General features: G+C 45.5%; 1 protein-coding gene across 5 annotated transcripts in view; it reads left to right on the top strand.

Moving 5' to 3' along the window:
- LOC135216994 (monocyte to macrophage differentiation factor 2-like) overlaps positions 1-20,838 on the top strand; it is a 291,269-nt gene that overhangs the window by 24,314 nt on the left and 246,117 nt on the right. For all 5 annotated transcript variants that reach the window (XM_064252549.1, XM_064252550.1, XM_064252552.1 and 2 more), the window contains exons 2-3: positions 6,631-6,718; positions 20,551-20,708. In XM_064252549.1, coding sequence (XP_064108619.1) covers positions 6,631-6,718; positions 20,551-20,708 — 246 coding nt within the window. The remainder of the gene's footprint in view (positions 1-6,630; positions 6,719-20,550; positions 20,709-20,838) is intronic.

Below are 20,838 nucleotides of genomic sequence, written 5' to 3'. Positions count from 1 at the left end.
ATATCTGCTTACAATAAGAGCACATGTTCAGTGAATAGAGTAGAGTTCACAGACAGTACTGAAATATGTTTTTTAATGTATGACACTTACCTGGCAGATATATATATATAGCTATATTCTCTGTCGCACTGGCAGAAATTTTCAAAACTCGCGGCAAACGCTAGTTACCTAGTAGTTCAGGTGACCACCACCCCATTCCCGTGGCGCTGGCGCTGGGAACCATTCCCATTTACGTCAGATTTTCTCTGCCAGCCGAACCGTCAACATTGTTGGTGGTTCCCTGCTAGATTTTCGATCTCGTTGCCGACTTTTCACCGATTTTGGACGGATTATTTGGTATTGTATTTGGAATGTTGGCTTGGCAATCACTTTTGGATATTCTTAGGATATGTTTAGAGTTTGTGTGAAAGAAGGTTGTAAGGTGAGGTTGCCGAAAGCTTCGGTGGACCCTCACACGGAATGCAAGAAATGTAGAGAGATTGTGTGCACTTGGGATAATAGGTGCATAGAATGTGAGAATTTGACAAGAAGGAGTGAAAGATCTTCACGAAGTATGTAGACAGGTTAGAGAAGATCGTGTGAGGAGATCTGTGTCTCGAAGTGAAAGATCTAATGCTTCTAGCAAAAGGAATGAATCTGTTTCTTCTCCAGTTCCTTCTAATGTAAAACAGGTAGAACCTTCCTCCCCCCAGGTTTCTCCTGCGCCCGCTGCTGTATCGGAGGAGGCGAAGGATTCACAATACTATGTGTAAGTGTTCGCTGCCCTTGCATCTATGGGCGACCAGATACAGCGGTTAACGGATAAAGTGAGTGACCCAAGGGAGAAGGCATGTCGACAGTCGAAGGGAGGCGAGAGGGGTTTTTTCACGGTCAGTCGTCCCTTCAGGCAGTCCTGTTGTTGCGTCCCAGGCTGCTGCAGTACACCATAGAAAAGGCGCTACTGGGAAGTGTGCGTCCTCTGATGGCTCGACATCAGGCAGGGAACGGCGGTATTTAGAAGTTTCGCGTCCCCTCAAGAGGACTTTCAGGACATCTGTGGCTCAGGATAGGCCTTCCCACGTTCAAGAAGGATGGAATAGTCCGGAGAATTTGTCTTCAAGTGATGAGGACGCAGGACACAATCCCTGTTAAAAGGAAGAAAATCTTTCGTTCGAGAGAGGACGCAGGACGTTCTTTGGGAGCCTTTAATTCTGCGAGAGAATCTCCTCCTCCTGCGATGGATTCCTTCTCCTCTTCCCTCTCCTTCTGGTAGAGCTCAAGATCGCTCTCCTCGCCGTCCTAGCTCTGCTCTACTCTCTCCTCCGTCACATACGATCCGTCAGGAAGCGGACACTATAGACTTTTTAAGAGAGATGCAGGTTAAGTTAGCAGTACTCGTCAATTCTTGGGAGACTCCCTTTCAACCTTCCTCGAGACGTAAGGATGATTTCCTCCCCGTGAAGTCCTCCAAGAGGACGCATGACAAGAGTTTGCCTCCTCCTTCTCGTTCTTCGATCGCTGGGGAGACAGGACGCAGTGGTCTATCGAGGACAGACGATCGAGCTGCTGTTCAGGACGCAGGACGCAAGAAGAAGCTTGTCTCGGTGGATGCAGGACGCAGGCGGCAGGACGTTGACCCGTCCTCCTTACGTCAAGACCGAGATAGTGTTCTACAGGACGACGACTTCCAGGACATTTCTTCAGCAGAAGAGGACGTGGAGGAGTTTGCTGAAGACAAGAGTATGGATCCTTCGTCGGATTATAAGATCCTGACTTCCTGTCTTCTTTCGCTTTTTGAAGGGGAGTTTCAACTTTCTGCTCCTTTGTCACCCCTTTTGAAGATGACTCTCTCTATTTCGGCTAAGAAAGCCCTTGAACGGGTTAATGCGTGGTTGTTGAAGGAGAAGAAGGAAGCAGGGAAGTCTTCTTTCTCTTTCCCTCCAGCCAAGTTAGCTTCGAAGTCGGGAGTGTGGTACGCCACGGGGGAAAGTCTTCGGGGAAGACTTCTCCTTCATTCTTTTTGTTAGAGATCGAAGGCGGTCGATCTCCAATCCTTATTTGGTTTTCTTGAAGGAAAAGAATTTAGGATGGAGATCGTTGTTCAGATTCCTACAAATATACTATGTATATTAACCTCGCGACATGATTCTGCTAAGCAGTTGAATTGTCCGAGGGGTAGGCGCATATCCTAGTTACTCTACGGATTGCGACTTAGACGAGGAGTATTCTAATTGAACTGCAACTCGGGTTGCCTGCAACCTCTTAGGAGTTTCCAGTTTCAATTTTATATACTTTTGGTTTTGTCACGACAACACCATTTAAGCTTTTGTATTTACCGAAATTCGTTTTGCCTAAATATAATTGCTCGAGCATATCTTTTTATGCTCGGTGGTTCTAGCCAAACGCATTCCTTCGTGGAATGGATTACCTGGCAACTCAGGATGACGAGTCAGCGACAGCTACTGTGTATTGAACTGCCCGAGGCAGCTCAGTGCCAGCTGCCGCTTCGAGATGCACGGTCGGTTATGTCTTTCTCCTCTGCTGTGATTGACTACCAACTGTATCTCTGCCCAACAATCACGGACTTAGGTCTCTGATTAACGGGGATTCTCGCATACATGAATGACCTACTGCTGTGACACTCGTATTCGTCGTCTTCGGTATTGCGAGAATTTTTTAACAGAGATATCTCTTCGACTTTCATCTTTCTGTTTACCGCACGGTAACAGAATTCTGTAATAGTCTCTTGCTGCATCGCACTGCGATAATGCGAATGATTTTTGCGGAATCTAAGTTTGTCCTCAAAATATCTTGGAGGTGTGCAATTGTTCATTGTTCACCCCGGATTAGCAGATGTATTGAAAGACATCGCCTACTCCCAGACTTGATAGCTCTACTTCCAAACGTTCAGCCCATGAGAAGCAGTTCTTCAGGCAGTGCTTTCTTTACTGAGAACGCCCCGCTTTCATTGCAACTACGACTCCTCACCGGACAGCAATGAAATAGCGGTTAGCGTTTTCAGTCATTTGTAAGCACAGGTTCAGAATCTTGAGATTCCTTCTCTCGATTCAGCTGGAAGACGTAGGTTGTATTCTATGTCTACCTTCGTCTTCAACAGCACATAGTGTTGTTTCTCCTTAGCTGAGATTCAACGACTATGAGAGTTGTCTTGCCGTCAGGGACCTAGGTCTCTAGAAGGCAATTGACTTTCGCCATTTGAGCATATGCATTAAGAGAATCATCACCGCGCCGTCCGGCATCGGTGACAAACAAATACATTATTTGTTTGGTCTCTCAGCATAACCCTTTTAAGGGCGAAGGTCACGTGACTTACCCGGATGCTTGGACAATTGGCCTCACTACCGATTCTGAACCAGTCAGTCAGCAGCTGTCAGAGCCCCCGAGTCAGTTATGAACTACGCAGTGGACTTAGTTTGGTTGTTCCAGAGCAATCATTAGTACTTTGTCTTAATAGCTTGTCACAGTACCCATACCATCGACACCCGCCATGGAGTGTCGGTGTCCTATCCAATACCGAGAAGAAGAATTTCGCTGCGTGGGGATAGGAGGATGCGAGACTCTTCGTTGCAGTCGGACAGACCAGTATGGGTACTAGACATCACCGAAGTCGAGAAGAGGGATAGGGCATGCGACTATTCCCTTCTTTTCCTCTGAGGGAACTGCATGACTTTTCCTGCCAAGTCAAGCATACAGGGGATGGGGATCTGTGACGCTCGATTTCGTACCGATCTTTGTAGCAAAGACTCAGAACCCTTCGGTCCCTGACGATTGGTTCGAGTCCTTCACAATCCCCTCCCTAATGGACTTCACCACCTCCGATACGAAGGCTATGCTGCTTTGTCCTGTGAAGGCGCGACGAAGCTGTCTGAAGAAACTCGACACCCCAGGATGAGTGTGGACGCCTCTTCGTCATTCTCTCGCGTTCCGCAAGAACTTCTCCGTGGCGCAGGTAGTGCAGGCAGGGGCCTGGTCCAACCGGACCACATGCACCTCCTTCTACCTTCGGGATATTGCCCACAGGTCCTTTGATCTTTTTCTTTGGGACCCGTGGTGGTTCCTCAACACATTGTGTAGTTAACCCAGACCCTCGCAGGCTGAACAGCATTGAGTCCTGGTGTGACTGTAGGAATGGATGAGTGAAGAGTGTGTGTCTGGCTCCTCTTCCCATCTTTTTCTCCCCCTCTACCTCTGGCTAGAGGGATACGGTCGTCACCCTGCTGGGTAAGGACGAGATGCAGGTGAGCTACTCAACAGAGAACCATCCTATCCCTTTCAGTAGGGATAGGAATAAATATCCACCACTTCCTCCAACAAGGGGGAGGAAGTGGATGCCAACTTGAGACAAACCCATAACTTTTTGATTGTCTCTTGCAAACAGGAACAAGTTCTTACTTGCTGGTACGAAGAGATACGCTTGCTTCTCTCTAAGTACTTGGCCCAGAGGTCTGACCATTGATCCTGCGGTGCATACCCCGATCAATCGGACAGAGGCTTGGATCCCTCCCTCGCTCTTACGACCAGGGAGGCATTCCAGGGTTGGAAGAACACCAGTCTGTTCACCAAAAAGACTCAGATTCCTCCCACCAAGAAGTGAGTCTTACTATTGTTAAAGGACCGAAGGTTTGTATTCGTGTCGGAAGAAATGACAATTTGTCAAAAATTGCATTTTTCTTAACTATACAAACCTGAGGTCCTTTACATATAGTCCCACCTCATGCCACCCCTCACTGCATTTTTTTGCATGGTCCTAAAGCAAAAGTGATTCTTCACCTCTCAGTGCTCACTGTCGGACAAGCAGTTAACTACCGTTCTCCCCTTGTTCAAAGCTTCCGACCGTCCCAGGTCTAGATATTTCCAATTGTCTGGATCTTAGGGATCTTGTAAGATCTTTTGAAACCAGGAAGCAGCCTCAATGCAGACCCCCTTCCTGGAATCTAGATGTCGGACTGAAGTATCTAGGTTCGAGTAAGTTTGAACCTTTAGACAAGGCCTCTTTGAGAGATGTCTCGAAGAAGACCATCTTTTTAGTCGCCTTGTCCACGGCTAAAAGAATTAGTGAACTTCAGGCGATAAATAAGGAAGTAGGCTGGAAGCACAACAAGGCAGTATGTACATTCCAGGAAGGCTTCTTGTCCAAGAACGAGAACCCTTCTAATCCTTGGCCAAGATCCTTTGATATTCTGGGTCTGTCTGATCTTATGGGTCAGGAACAGGAAAGAGTTCTTTGCCCAGTGAGAGCTTTACGCTTTTATGTAGAAAGAACAAGAGGCATCAGAGGGACCTCTGGTTCTATGTGGTGTTCAGTGAAAGACCCAAGTAGGCCCATGACAAAAAATGCTTTAGCCTTCTTTATGAGAGAACTAATTAAAGAAGCACATATGCTTTGCCAAGAACAGAACTTCGGAGTTCTTAAAGTTAAGGCTCACGAAGTCAGGGCGGTGGCTATGTCCTTGGCATTTAAGAAAAATTTAGCCCTCAAGGAGATTATTGAGACATCTTTTTGGAGGACAAATTCAGTCTTTGCCTCTCATTATCTTAGAGATATATAGACAACGTTTGACAACTGTCAGACATTGGGTCCTTACGTGTCCTCTGGTACAGTATTGGGCAAAGGAGTTTCCACCCCATAAAATTACTAATATGCTAGGTAATTTTTAATCAGGTGATGGTGTTTTTTGGTCGTCTGAGAGGGGATTTTCCTTCTTCAGTCTATATAGTGGTTTTTGTTATTGGTGATGTATGTGTGTAGTTCAGGTGAATTAATAATTCCTAGCATGAATGCCCGTGGTATGAGAGGACTGTGGTTTTCCTGTCAACAAATTGGTCATGTCCAGTTGTCAGACCCTTTATTAGCTTCTTCAACAAACAGGCCACGTCCTAGTTGAGAGCTCCTAAGGTTTTAGCAGGCTCAGAGGCAGGACCTATGAAGTCAGCTACCTTAGCAGGTAAGGAACCAAGAGTGATATAATAATTTTTAATTATTTGAACTCTAACAATGTTGCTGTCTCTGACCCTACTCCAAATGTGTCAATCAGCTATATATATACCTGCCAGGTAAGTGTCATACATTAAAATGAAGTTTTTATGATAAAACAAAGTTTAATGTATACTTACCTGGCAGGTATATATAATTAAATTCCCACCCTCCTCCCCTCAGGAGACAGAGTTCAGAGAAAATCTGACGTAAATGGGAATGGTTCCGAGCGCCAGTGCCACGGGAACGGGGTGGTGGTCACCTGAACTACTAGGTAACTAGCGTTTGCCGCGAGTTTTGAAAATTTCTGCCAGTGCGACAGAGAATATAGCTATATATATACCTGCCAGGTAAGTATACATTAAACTTTGTTTTATCATAAAAACTTCATGTTCATACTTCATCATCTAATATGAGAAGAAGACCACCTGTCTTGCAACTGATTCATGCTGTATTCTTGAAACTTGCAGTTTTTCTATTGATTCTGACTTCATGCCATAAGTATCATATAACTAAACTTCTGTAGGAAAAGACATGTAATGTATAGAAGGTATATTTACTTGTACTGCACTAGTATATAATTTCACTTATTATTACTGTATTTCTCAATTTTTTGCCTTGCAAAGTAACATTTGATGTATTTTCTCTTCCAACAGGCCAGTGTGGATGAATTCTATTGCTTTAGGCCGTGCAGCTTACCAGCCTACAAATGTGGAACACTGGGCCAACATGGTCACACATGGGGTAAAGTCTTGTCCATTTTTTCTCCTTGTAAGATTTGTTAAAGATCAGCATGAACAGCAAGCTGAGCTGATTATTTCGAAGGGTTTGTGTTGTTCTTGTCAGTTCTGTTCATAGTTTTTTCATCACAATCCCATCGCTTATAATTAGCCCACATTCGCAGTTATAAATACCCCAAGACCCATGATTGTTCATACGCGAACAAACCTTCGGTCTTAACAATAGGATAATTTCTAGCCCCCAGCTGGATCTAGTTAAAAAGCAGATGAAAGCAAGGAATCTTGTGATATCTGGCAACGCATGCGCAGCTTGGTTTAGGGAGTGGTCAAGGACGACGCCGCTACGCCAGTCTTTTCTTTTGACCGCCTGGGCGAGAGTTGTGTTTCGTCTTTCTTTGCCTTTTCCCGGTTCATTGCCTGTTTCGTTTCTTTTAGTGTGTGTGTGTGTTTGGCTGGTATTATGGCTTCTTCTGCTCCTTCTTGGCGTCAGAGCATGTGCCCCGGAGTTCCAGGTTTTCCGTGTTCTCGTTTTTTGGCTTCGGCAGCGACCGACCCTCACATCACATGCATAGGTGTCGTTCTAATTTTTGTACTATTACGAATCCTTGCATGGAATCCCGGGCATGGCCTAAGGAGCAGTGGAGGTCGTTTTATGGCAAGAGAGAACATCGGAGGGTTTCGACTCTTCCTACTTGGGAAGGGTTTGCGCCTATTCCAGATGTTTCATCTTCCGCGGTAGCCAACCCTCATAGTAGCGTTGTCCCTGCATCTCCTTCCTTTTCTTCCATTGATTCGTTGATGAAAGTATCGGGAGGCCGCCAGTGTAATGTTTGTAATGTAGCCCCTTCTTCCCCGGGAGTTTATTTGGTTCCCGAGAAGGGTGAGGCTTTTTCATCAGTCTCTTCTCTTCCTGACTCGGAGGCGTCCAAAATGGCGGCAATTTGGAAGACGCTTGGGCTAGGGGTACCCCGTCCTACGAGGGGTTGCTAGCGCATTTTGTGGAGGCTCGCACCCCCACTTCCTGTTGTGGACAGACCATCCCCCCTCCTCCCGGCCTCGTCTTCGTGGGTAGCAGCAGTCGGCCATCTTGTATTGCTCTGGCAGTGTCTGCCGCTGCTTCGAGTCGGAGTGACAGTGCGGCGTCAGCCCCGTTGATGACGTCACAGGGTCCGTCTTTGTGTATTCCTCCACCAGTGGCGTCTCTTTCCCCCTCGCACCGAGGGGAAGCCGTGACGTCACCGCCGCTTGTGACGTCACTCACATCGATGACATCTCTCCCAGTCGTCTCCTCTGATCCGCCTTTCTCAGCTGTGACATCATCACTACTGCCCAGTTCACTACATCTCCCTTCCTTGTCATCGGAGCCTTCTCTGGCATATCAGTCTGAGGTCATATGCCAGGCAGTGCTTCAGAGGTTGGGCTCTGTATTGGATGTGAAGTTGGCTGCCTTATCAGTTGGGAGGACTGGTAGGAAACGTGTTGCTTCGTCCCCGCCTTCTGAGAAGAGTGCGCATAAGAAACTAGTGCCGTCTTCCTCTCCCTCTTCCCCCTCTACGCCCCGTCGGCATATCAAGCGTTAGAAGGCTAAGGACTTTGCCCTTCCTTCGCCTTCGAGGGAGGAACAATGCGGACGTGTTCCCGAAAGTGCTGTTGTTTCGGGCAGTGTTAGTGGTGAGTGTTCTGCAGGAGATGCTTCATCCTCCGCCTCAAATCTCAAGCGTGTGTGCCCCCCCCCCCCCCCCCAACCCCCCCCCCCCCCCCCCTCCCCCCCCCCGCCCCCCCCCCCCCACCCCCCCCCCCCCCCACAACACAACAACACAACACACACCACACACACACACACACACACACACACACCCATCCATGCACATCACGAGCGTGTTGCAACCTCCCCTGCCCGTGCATGTGATGTTAGTGCTCCTTCTTCTCCAAGGCCTATTCGTCGCCGTAAAGATTTCAAGGCGCTTGTCAAGAGGTCAAAGGTAATGAGCACGGAGTTGGTGCAGTTGGAGTGTTTGCCTGCCTCTCTCTCTGGTGCTTCCAAGAGTTCGACTCTTAAGGGATTCTCCTTCGATCTCAAGTGTTCAAGTTTCCCCCCATCTCACGTACGTACGTTCACCACACCTGTGACCATTCAGTGAGAGAAGACCTTTGTTGGTGGTTGGACGACCAGAATCTGTTGATGGGTGTCCCTCTGCGTTCTCTCCCACCTGACTTCCTTCTGTTCTCACAGGTTGGGGGCGCTCATTTAGGCGGCCACATCGCTTCAGCCGTTTGGAGTTTGGAGGACAAGCAGCAACATATCAACGTCTCGGAGTTGAAGGCAGCTTTCCTGGGTCTGAAGGAGTTTCGGGGGAAGGTAGAGGGTCATTCTGTCGTTCTCATGTTGGACAACACCAAGGTGGTAACCTATGTGAACAAACAGGGAGGCCTGGTTTCACATCAACTTCACGCCTTGACCGTCGAGCTTCACCAGTTGGCGGTCAGCAATTCCGTAGAGCTCTCAGCCAGGTATATCCCAGGGAAACGGAAGATGGTCGCAGACAAACTCGGTCGCCGGGATCAGATCCTAGACACAGAGTGGTCCCTTCATCAAGTGGTGGCAGACAAGCTTTTCCAGATTTGGGGGAGACTCATGTTGGACCTTTTTGCAACATGCTTCAACAGGAAGCTGGAGGTGTTCTGTTCAGTAGTTCCAGATCCTTTAGCATTGGCAGAGGACGCATTCCAACATCCCTGGGACAACCTGTAGGTGTATGCCTTCCCTCCGTTTTGTTTGCTCCGTCAGGTTCTGAACAGGCTGATGAGTTAACAGGGTCTCAGGATGACTGGTACGTAGTCCCTGTGTGGCCTCAGGCGGAATGGTTTCCAGATCTGCTGGTGTGTTGTCAGAGGTTCTGAGGGAGATTCTCTCTTGGAGACATCTGTGTCAGCCCCATGCGGAAAGGTTCCACCAGTCAGTAGAATCCCTCTCTCTCCACGGTTGGAGGCTATCAAGTATCTCCTCTGAGCAAGAGGCTTCTCTCAGAGAAACAGCTGGGCACATGTCCAGCAGTCTTGTGCTATTTCTCTGGTACTATTTCACGAAGAGACACGAACTGAGCCCAGAAAAGGGATTTTGACGAAGGAAAAATCTATTTCTGGGCAAGGGTTCGTGTCGCCCAGTGAAATCCCCCCCCTATGCCCCGCCCTGCAGCCCAAGATTGGCATCTAACGACAAGGATGGCCACCAGAGGCGCTGCAATCGGCGTGGTGGGCAGCGTAGCAGTAGTAGTCGCAGACTCCGACTGTGTATCAGCTCTTTCAGGAGGGGGATTTTCATGAAGGAGAATTCTAAATGACAAGAGGTTCATGGTAGTGGTCTCACTCGCCCCAGATACCATACCGACACCCTCTTTTTATTTAGGGTGAGCGAGTCAGTTATTTTGACATCCTCCTGAATTTATTTTTTCTCTGGTATAATGTTAGTATCATTTACCTAGAAATAATGAACTTAAGGATTATATTTCACTGGGCGACACGAACCCTTGCCCAGAAATAGATTTTTCCTTCGTCAAAATCCCTTTTTTGTGCCATTTGTTAATGTGTTTCGTAAAGTTCAGTGTTAATGTTTCCTGTCATTTTTTATTGTGTTTCGTAAAGTTAAGTGTTCAAGTTTTCTGCCATTTGTCCTCCTCCTCTGTTGCCACTTTCGGAGATCGCCTCACTCAAAAGATAAGATTCCACATTTTACTACATATGTACGTATGTACGTACAGTATTTCTTGTACCATGTACACTAATACACTTTATTTACAGGTATGTAGTACATACTAGTAGTATATACAGTTTAACCCTCTTACGCCGAAAGGGTATGATAAAAATCCTCTCCCTTATGCCGAGGCAGTCTCGGAGTGAGCGCCGAAGCGGAAAAAATATTTTTTTCAAAAAATCACAGCGCGCTTAGTTTTCAAGATTAAGAGTTCATTTTTGGCTCCTTTTTTTTGTCATTGCCTGAAGTTTAGTATGTAACCATCAGAAATGAAAAAAATATCATTATCATATATAAATAATGTGATATAGCGCGAAAACAAAATTTCATATATAATTGTATTCAAATCGCGCTGAGAGCAAAACAGTTAAAGCTAACGAGTTAATTTGTTGTTGTTGTATTGTACAATAAATTGCAATCATTTTGGTATATAACACATTGTAAAACGATCAAAGCAACATAGATATAATATTATCACAAAATGATGCATGAATTCGTAACGCGCTGACATACAAAAATGTTTTGTTCAAAAATTCACCATAAATCTAAATATTGTCCTAGAGACTTCCAATTTCTTTCAAAATGAAGACAAATGATTGAATATTACTACACTGTAAGAGTATTAGCTTACAATTGCAGTTTTCGACCATATCTGACGATTTAAAGTTGACCGAATGTCGAATTTTTATATATATTTTTTTTATATGCAATTATTTCGGAAATTAGAAAAGCTACAACCTTCAAATATTTTCCGTTTTATTCTACATGAAATTGCGCACATTTTCATATATAAAACTCTGACATGCCTAATATGAAACGGAGCAAATATTCCGAGAATGTAACGTACACATTTCGGAGATTTGTGGCGGATAATGCGCGCGAGTAGGGAAGGAATTTTTTTTAATTCACCATAAATCTAAATATTGTGCTAGAGACTTCGAATTTGTTTCAAGATGAAGATAAATGACTGAATATTATTAGAATGTAAGAGTTTTAGCTTACAATTGCGTTTTTCTACCATTTTGGTAGAGTCAAAGTTGACCGAACGTGGTTTTTTTTCTATTTATCGTGATTTATATGCAAATATTTCGAAAATGAGGAAAGCTACAACCTTCAGTTATTTTTAATTATATTCTAAATGAAGTTGCACACATTTTCATATATAAAACTTTATGTAACGGCTAATTTAAAATGGTGCAAACATTACCACAATCGCACATATGATTTTTTCGGAAGAGTTACCTCGCGGATGTAAAGAAAATGTTATTTTGTTCATGAAACTTACCTGTCAGATATATATATAGCTGTATTTTCTGACGTCCGACAGAATTTCAAAACTCGCGGCACACGCAGTGGGCGGCCAGGTGGTAGTACCCATTCCCGCCGCTGGAAGGTGGATATCAGGAACCATTCCCATTTTCTATTCATATTTTTTCTGTCGCTGGTGCTGTAAACAACTGTTTGCAGTACCTCCGTCTAGGATTTTTGGATTATCTCGCTTCTAAGTATCTGGATTGACTTTTGGTTATCGACTCTGGATTGTTGGATTGGCACGCGTAATAGTGGACTGTTTTTTGAATTTGGATTGGCTTTTCTGTGTACATGATGTCAGGATCAAGTACAGGGAGTTTCAGAGTGTGTGTGAGGAGTGAATGTAAGGTGAGGCTTCTTAAACCTTCAGTTGATCCTCACACAGTTATATGGAATGCAGGGGGCATGTTTGTTTGGTTGATGATCGGTGCAATGAATGCAAGGATTTGACAGATGATGGATGGAAGATGTATGAGACCTATCGGCGTAAATTGGAGCGTGATAGTCAGGAGAGCTTCCTCTAGGAGCAGTTCTACAAAAGGTAAGGAATGTAACATTTCTCCTCCTCTAACACCGGTAGATTTTGTTTCACCTAAACCTGTGATGTTGCCTTCGGGCCCTGTTTCTGTGTCTGGAGAAGGTAATGCCCTTTCTCTGATTCTCGAGTCTCTGCGCACTCTTGAATCTAAAGTGTTGGCCTTGGAAACTGGCCCTGTGAAAGTTTGTGATCGTGCCCCTAGTGTTGTGGAGGGGGCGTCAGATCGGCCCCATAATGCCTCTAGGCTGAGACCTCTATCGGACTCCCAGGACTCAGGGAGAGGGTATGTCGAAAGCCGCAAGAGGGTTACGGGGGCTCCCCACTGATCTGGCGTCCCTTCGGCAGGCCTTGTTGCAAAGTCCCAGGCTGTCAAGGAGCGCGCACGTGGGCGCGCAATCCTTAAAGACTGTTTTTTTTCGTCCTCCGAAGCGTCCTCCCCGCGCAAGGGGTGGAGCGCTCGGAGAGACTCTCGTCCGCTGAAAAGGACGCTTCACGTCCTGCATCGCCACTTTCTTCGGAGGACGCTTATGACGCTTTTCCTCCTCAGAAGAGAGGTAAAATCTCTTCCGACGAGGACACCGGGTTGCGCGCACAGGCGCGTATCCCTGAGAAACAGGTAGCTGTACCTGTGAGAAAAAAGGAGGCGTCCCCTCGCCCCTCGCCTTCTCGCAGGTTCAGTCCTGCCCCTTCTAGTTCGTCACCTACGAAGAATATTCTTTTGTCCCTTCAGGACCAGATTTCTACCCTTATGGCTCAGAGGACTCGCCCAGCAGCAGTCGAGCCTAAGCGGAGAAAGGACGTCAGGCTGCCCGTCAAGAGGACGAAGCAGTCTCCTTCTCTCTCTCCTCGTTCGTCTCTTTCCCCGCCTTCGGATCATCGCCGATCTAGTTCTCCTGATATAGCTTGCGCTCAGCAGGATGCTTTTCGCTTTCGTCAGGACGCTTTTGAGGACGCTCGGCAGGACGCTTTCCGTTCTAAGCAGGACGCTTTTCGAACAAGGTAGGACGCTTTCGAGGACGCTCAGCAGGACGCTTTCCATGCTAAGCAGGACGCTTTTCACGAGAAGCGGGACGCTTTTGAGGCCTCTCGTCAGGACGCTCGTGTGGACGCTCGGAGAGACGTGTCTCCCCATGAGTTTCTTAGAAGTAGTGCTATCAAGAAGCATAAGTTATCTTCAGTTAGAAGTAAGGCAGCCTCCGTCGTTTCACAGGACGCTCGACGCACCCAAGACGTTCTTCCTTCTGCAAGTGTTAAAGATCATCGTAAGGACGAGTCCGTGCCTGAAGCGTCAACTTCTAAGCAGCGGAAGTCTTTGTTTAAGCCTAGACCTGCTGGACGTACGCCCTCTCCGGATGGACGATCACCGGTTCCTCTTAGAGAAGAAGGGGAACATAGTAGTCCAGCGAGCTCAGTGGAAGAGGAACCTCCTTTGGTTTCGTCTGTCTCGGACTATAAGGTTCTTGTGCGGCTGTTACGTTCGTCCTTTGGGGACAAGTTTCAGCCGGCAGCTCCTAGGTCTCCTCCCTCGCAACTTTCGTCTTCCAAGTCATTCAAGACACCGGAGTTTGTTGAAATGAAGACTTCTCTTTCAACCAAGAGGGCTTTCAAGAAGCTCCAGGACTTCATGACTCGAAGGAAGGATCAGGGCAAGACGACTTTCGCCCTTCCACCCTCTAGACTCGCCGGGAAAGGAGGCGTTTGGTATGAGACCAAGGAAGACGTGGGTGTGAAGGTTCCTTCGTCTGCACTTGGGGACTTCTCCAGCTTAGTGGACGCCCAGAGGAGGTCCCTCTTATCAGCTGCAAAGGTGTCCTGGACTCCTTCGGAGACGGACCACCACTTGAAAGGACTGCTGCGCACGTTGGGAGTCTTCAACTTCTTGGACTGGTGCTTGGGAGTTCTGGACCTTCAATCTAGAAGCCCTGACTCTCTCAGTCTGGGGGAGCTGTCCAGTGTGTTGTCATGTATGGACAAGGCCGTCAGGGATGGTTCGGAAGAGCTAGTTTCGCACTTTGGAACAGCTTTCCTTAAGAAAAGAGCTCTTCTTTGTAATTTCACCGCAAAGTCGGTTACTCCCGCTCAGAAAGCGGAATTGCTCTTTTCTCCTCTTTCGGACCATCTCCTTCCAGACGATGGTAAAAGATCTAGCGACTAGTTTGCAGGAGAAGGCGACCCAGGACCTTTTAGCACAGTCCTCGAGGTGTCCAGCAGTTCCTTCTACATCATCGTTTGTGAGACCTCCGAAGAAAGTTAAACCCTTTCGCGGAGCTCCTCCCTCGAGAGCAGCTCCTCGAGGGAGAGGACTTTCAAGAGGAAGAGCTTCCTTTAAACCTAAGTCAACCAAATGAAGATCATGTCCTTCAGACGCCAGTCGGGGCCAGACTGAAGTTTTTTGCGGATGCATGGAGACAGAGAGGGGCGGACCCTTGGACTCTCAAGATCGTAGAGCAAGGGTACAAGATCCCCTTTATGCATCCTCCTCCTCTAACATCAACTCCCAGAGACCTTTCCCCGTCTTATCAGGGAGAGAAGAAACGCATCCTTTTCGATCTTTTAGATCAGATGATCGAAAAAAGAGCGGTGGAGCAAGTCGTGGACCTGGGGTCACCAGGCTTCTACAACAGGATTTTCCTGGTACCGAAGCAGTAGTCGGGTTGGCGCCCAGTCCTGGATGTAAGCAGGCTCAATCTTTTTGTAGAAAAAAGCAAGTTCAAGATGGAGACGTCTCAGTCAGTGCTAGGAGCCTTGAGACCTGGCGACTGGATGGTGTCCCTAGACCTGCAAGACGCGTACTTTCACGTTCCCGTCCACCCTCTTTCAAGGAAGTACCTGAGATTCGTCTTAGGAAACAGAGTATGGCAATTCAGAGCCCTTTGTTTCGGTCTCAGCTCGGCCCCGATGGTCTTTACCGTAATAATGAAGAATGTAGCGAGGTGGTTACATTCTTCAGGGATCAGAATATTCCTATACCTCGACGATTGGTTGATCAGAGCGTCGTCGAAAGGAAAATGTCTGAAGGACCTTCAATCAACTTTAGCCTTAGCAAAGTCCCTGGGACTTTTAGTCAACTCCGAAAAGTCACATCTGACCCCGACACAGTCCATCGTGTATCTGGGGATTCAGATGGATTCAGTGGCTTTTCGGGCATTTCCGTCCCAGGAACGTCAGCGTCTAGGCTTAGAGAAGTCTCAGCCTTCCTAGGGAGAGAGACTTGCTCGGCGAGGGAATGGATGAGTCCTGCTGGGCACCATTTTCCTCGCTGGAAAAGTTTGTCTCCTTGGGAAGACTGCACCTCAGGCCTCTTCAATTTTTCCTAGTGGAAGAATGGAAAGCCAAGGAGGATCTGAATGCGATCTTGAAGATCTCAAATACAGTGAAAGGCCACTTAAGATGGTGGCTCGACCCTCAGAAGTTGCGAGAAGGCTTATCCCTAAATCTTCTGAGCCCCGACCTAGTGTTGTTTTCAGACGCTTCCATTTCCAGTTGGGGAGCAACACTAGGAGGGGAGGAAGTGTCAGGCTCCTGGAGAGGGGAACAGGTAGCCTGGCACATCAATGTGAAAGAACTAGCAGCGATCTTCCTGTCGCTGCAGTTCTTGTAGAAGACAAAGTGACAGGGCAAAGGTCATCCAAGTCAACTCGGACAGCACACAAAGCCCTTGCATATCTGAAGAATCAGGGAGGAACTCACTCCCGATCCCTTTTTCACCTGGCAAGGGAAGTTCTGCTATGGGCAGATGTGAAGCAGATCAAGATTCTGACGAGATTCATCGCAGGGGTACAGAACGTCGGGGCGGACCTTCTCAGTCGACAAGATCAAATCTGCCAACAGAGTGGCCCACTTACACCAAGAAGTGTGTCAACAACTATGGAAGTTGTGGGGACGTCCTCTAGTCGACCTGTTCGCGACGTCGAGGACGAAGAGGCTTCCTCTGTATTGCTCCCCGGTCCTGGATCCAGGAGCAATTGCGGTGGATGCATTGCTCTGGAGTTGGACAGGCTTAGACCTTTACGCTTTTCCTCCATTCAAGATCATGGGGGAAGTCATGAGGAAGTTCGCAGCTTCAGAAGGGACAAGGTTGACCCTGATCGCCCCGATGTGGCCAGCAAGAGAATGGTTCACAGAGGTCTTGACATTCCTTGTGGACTTCCCAAGGACATTGCCCTGGAGGAGAGATCTACTCAAACAACCTCATTTCGAAAGGTATCACCAAAACCTCTCCGCTCTGGATCTGACTGTGTTCAGACTATCGAAAAGTTGGCGAGAGGTTTTTCGAAAGCAGCTGAGAGAGCAATCGCTAATGCTAGAAGAGCCTCTTCAAGAGCTGTTTACCAATCAAAGTGGGCCTCCTTCAGGGCATGGTGCAGAAAGGAAGGAATTTCCTCTTCCACGACCTCTGTGAACCAGATAGCCGATTTTTTGCTTTTCCTACGAAATGTGCAAAAATTGGCAGTCCCGACCATTAAGGGATATAAAAGTATGTTGTCGGCCGTTTTTCGACACAGAGGACTGGACCTCTCTGACAACAAGGATCTCCACGACCTCTTGAGATCATTTGAAACCACCAAGATTCCACAAGCGAGACCGCCTTCTTGGAACCTCGATGTGGTTCTTAAACATTTAATGTCAAGTCCTTTTGAGCCTCTCCACGAAGCGTCTCTACGGAACTTGACGAAGAAAGCACTTTTTTTAACTTCTCTGGCGACGGCGAAGAGAGTTAGTGAAATCCAAGCGTTCAGTAGCCAAGTGGGCTTCAAGGGGGACAACGCTGTCTGCTCGTTGAGTCCAACTTTCTTGGCTAAGAATGAGAACCCGTCTAACCCTTGGCCCAAGAGCTTTGAGATCAAAGGTATGTCGAGTCTCGTGGGTCAAGAACCAGAGAGAGCCCTGTGCCCTGTCAGGGCTCTCAAGTTCTATATTCACAGAACTAAAGAGGTAAGAGGTCCCTCAGGTAATCTCTGGTGCTCGGTGAAAAGACCAGAATTGCCTTTGTCAAAGAATGCTGTGGCTTTCTTTCTGAGGGACGTCATTAAAGAGGCTCATTCATCTTGCAAAAAGACTGATTTGAGCCTCTTACAAGTGAAAGCTCACAAAGTCAGAGCCGTAGCTACCTCTCTTGCCTTCCAAAGGAATATGTCTATCAAGGATATCCTTGATAGCACCTTTTGGAGGAGCAATTCCGTATTCGCCTCACATTACCTTCGGGATGTGAGAACGATTTTACGAGAACTGTAGTTCTTTGGGGCCATACATTTCTGCGGACACAGTTTTTGGGGGGCTGAAGGGTAGCTCTCTCCCTATCCCTTAGCTTAGAATAGGTTAGTTTTATTGTTGTGTTTTTTGGTTGATGGTGAGATCTTCTGTGAAAATCTCCTTCTCTTTAGATTAACTGTCAGGGGTTTTTTGGTTAGTTGGTCAGGTGGTGGTCAGTTGCTTGGTAGCCCTCATATGTTTGGCTCGATGGTCTTGTCACGTTGAGGTCACGTCCCCGTTGACAGAGCATCCAGAGCGCACCAGCACTACAGGTCTCCACCTGGCTGGCAACTCTGATTAAAGCAGAAGCAGGCTTAAGTGACAGTAATCACAGAGTCTACTTTGCTTACAGGTAAGGAACCAAGATGTACATCATCTACTTAATTTAAGTTCCTAAAAATCCTATTCTGTCTCTTCCCACCATCCGAAGGTGGGATTCAGCTATATATATATCTGACAGGTAAGTTTCATGAACAAAATGTTATTGTTATAATACAATTAAGTTTGTTCATACTTACCTGGCAGATATATATAATTAGGGTGCCCACCCTCCTCCCCTCAGGAGACAGTGGCATGGATAAAATATGAATAGAAAATGGGAATGGTTCCTGATATCCGCCTTCCAGCGGCGGGAATGGGTACTACCACCTGGCCGCCCACTGCGTGTGCCGCGAGTTTTGAAATTCTGTCAGACGTCAGAAAATACAGCTATATATATATCTGCCAGGTAAGTATGAACAAACTTAATTGTATTATAACAATAACATTTTTTTCATAAATTCACCATAAATCGAAATATTGTGCTAGAGACTTCCAATTTGTTGCAAAATGAAGGTAAATGATTGAACATTGCTACAATATAAGAGTTTTAGCTTTCAATTGCGTTTTTCAACCATTTTGGTAGAGTCAAAGTTGACCGAAGGTTGAAAATTTGTCACTTATCATTTTTTATATGAAAATATTTCAAAACTGATAAAAGCTACAACCATGGGTTGTTTTTAGTTGTATTGTGCATGAAATTGTGCACATTTCCATATATAAAACTTTATGTAACGGCTAATTTTAAAATGGTGCAAACATTACCACTATCGCATGTATGATTTTTTTCGGAAGAGTTACCGCGCGGACGTAAGGAAAAAGTTTTTTCATAAATTCACCATAAATCGAAATATTGTGCTAGAGACTTCCAATTTGTTGCAAAATGAAGGTAAATGATTGAATATTACTAAAATATAAGAGTTTTAGCTTACAATTGCGTTTTCTACCATTTTGGTAAAGTCAAAGTTGACCGAAGGTTGAAATTTTGGCACTTATCGTTATTTATATGAAAATATCTCAAACTGATAAAAGCTACAATCATGAATATTTTTTTGTTGTATTCTACAAAAAAATGCACACATTTTCATATATTATACTCCATGTAACTGCTAATTTAAAATGGTACAAAAATTATGTCAAAGTGACAAAATAATTTCCGAGATGTGTCACCGATGCTTTTTAGTGCGGCAAGAAAGAAATTCGCACTTGTGCGCCTGCGTAATGATTGTAAACAAAACAACACCTTGATCCGTGAACTCTCAGCATCCCCCAAGGCGCGCGATTCAAGAGTTTTCGGCTGATAGGCCTATAAGTATTTTTCTGCGAATTTAAAAAAAAACTTTTGTATGTCGACGTAAAATATGTCTAGTCAGCACCCGAGAGACAAAAAATGTCAACGTAAAATACGTCCACTCGGCGTTTAAGGGTTAATAATGATTTGAAATGAGTACATACTGATTATTTATACATTTTATTGGCATATTGTAAGCTTCTAGCTTCTTATGTTTAGATGTCAGAATCATAGACTAGGCTACAGTAGCAACCGCTAACATAGGCTAGGCTTATTGCTAAGGGACATATGCTAAAGTCCTAATATATGCAGTAAAAATGGGGTTGAACATTACATGCAGTTGAACATTACTCAAGTATGTACAGTATTTTGCCTTTTTGGAGTCATATTTCTTCCGTCGGATCGGCATCGTAACCCTAGAACATGTGTTTTAAGCCTGGAAATTTAATTTACTGGGGTGTTTGTGGAGGGCTTGGAACGGATTAGCCATTTTACATGTAAAATGTGGTCCAAGATACGAAAACCTCATGATACGAAGGGCGCCTCGGAACGGATTAATTTCGTATCTCGAGGTACTACTGTAATTCACAAATTAGAGCTCTCCCTCCTCCCCTCTTATGGACTTAAGGGTACAAACAAATCAAGCTCTTGGCTGAGTTGTGCCCCTCTTACCCCGAAAGTGGGCAGGGTCAAGTCACTTACACAATACTAATTTTTAGTGCTACCTGCAAATATCAAAATTTGACCTGCTGACAAGTTGAAACTATAAGCAATGTAATTACTTGGTAAGTACTATTGGGGAGGAAATATAATTTGGAACCTTACACTGCTATTTACTTCACTTGTAGTTTTAACCTTTTAAAAACTCATTAGGTTTATTTGTAGTTTTGACATTTTCAGAAACTCCAGCTTTAGACAAGATACCAAAACCTGATTAACATTAAAGGTTATGTAAAAAGTGCTGTTGAATTCAGAAACTAGAAAAGAAATATTAAGGAAAAATTGTGTATATTAAAACTATCAGCATACTGGTAGCAAATACAAAAGGGAATGATGGAACGGTGTGAAATGATGGTAAACATGAGAAGGTAGGGGATAGAACCCTGTGAATACAAGGAGTGGTTTAATGAGTAAGTTAAATCTCCTTCAGTCCAATTAGGAATACCCTTGTGAGATAGAGTAAGAAATTATTGAAGAATGAGGTGTAATTTCCTTTCAGGATGGAATTACTATAGTGTATTCCTCTCCATTTTACATATATTCAGAATTTTGAAATAGTAAAGTATGCAGGTGAAGGTTGCATCACTTTGATTAATCTTGCAAGATTTTTTAATTTTTATGGTAAATGGTATGTATATGTTCTGTAATTCACAGGTGTTTGTACTGCCAGCTGTATATGGGGCTGTAATGATGGTCATGGCTAGCCGTTCTGATCTGCACCAGTTGGCAGCTACAATTTATGGGATTGGATTAGCGGGACTTTTTAGCGTTTCAACTATCTTCCATATTGTCTTCTATGTTGGGTATTATAAGTAAGTTCAGTCAAGTATTTGTGATTATAGTTATAGGAATATTACCCTCAGAAGAATTCTTGGCTTCTTTTCAATGGTGAATATGGAGGCATTACTAGTATTACAGTCTTCATAGATAACATTTCTTAAA

This window comes from Macrobrachium nipponense, chromosome 7 (genome assembly GCF_015104395.2).
Source record: "Macrobrachium nipponense isolate FS-2020 chromosome 7, ASM1510439v2, whole genome shotgun sequence".
NCBI lineage: Eukaryota > Metazoa > Arthropoda > Malacostraca > Decapoda > Palaemonidae > Macrobrachium > Macrobrachium nipponense.
The sequence above is the reverse complement of the archived record's forward strand: the minus strand, read 5'-3'. Positions and strand labels throughout refer to the sequence as shown.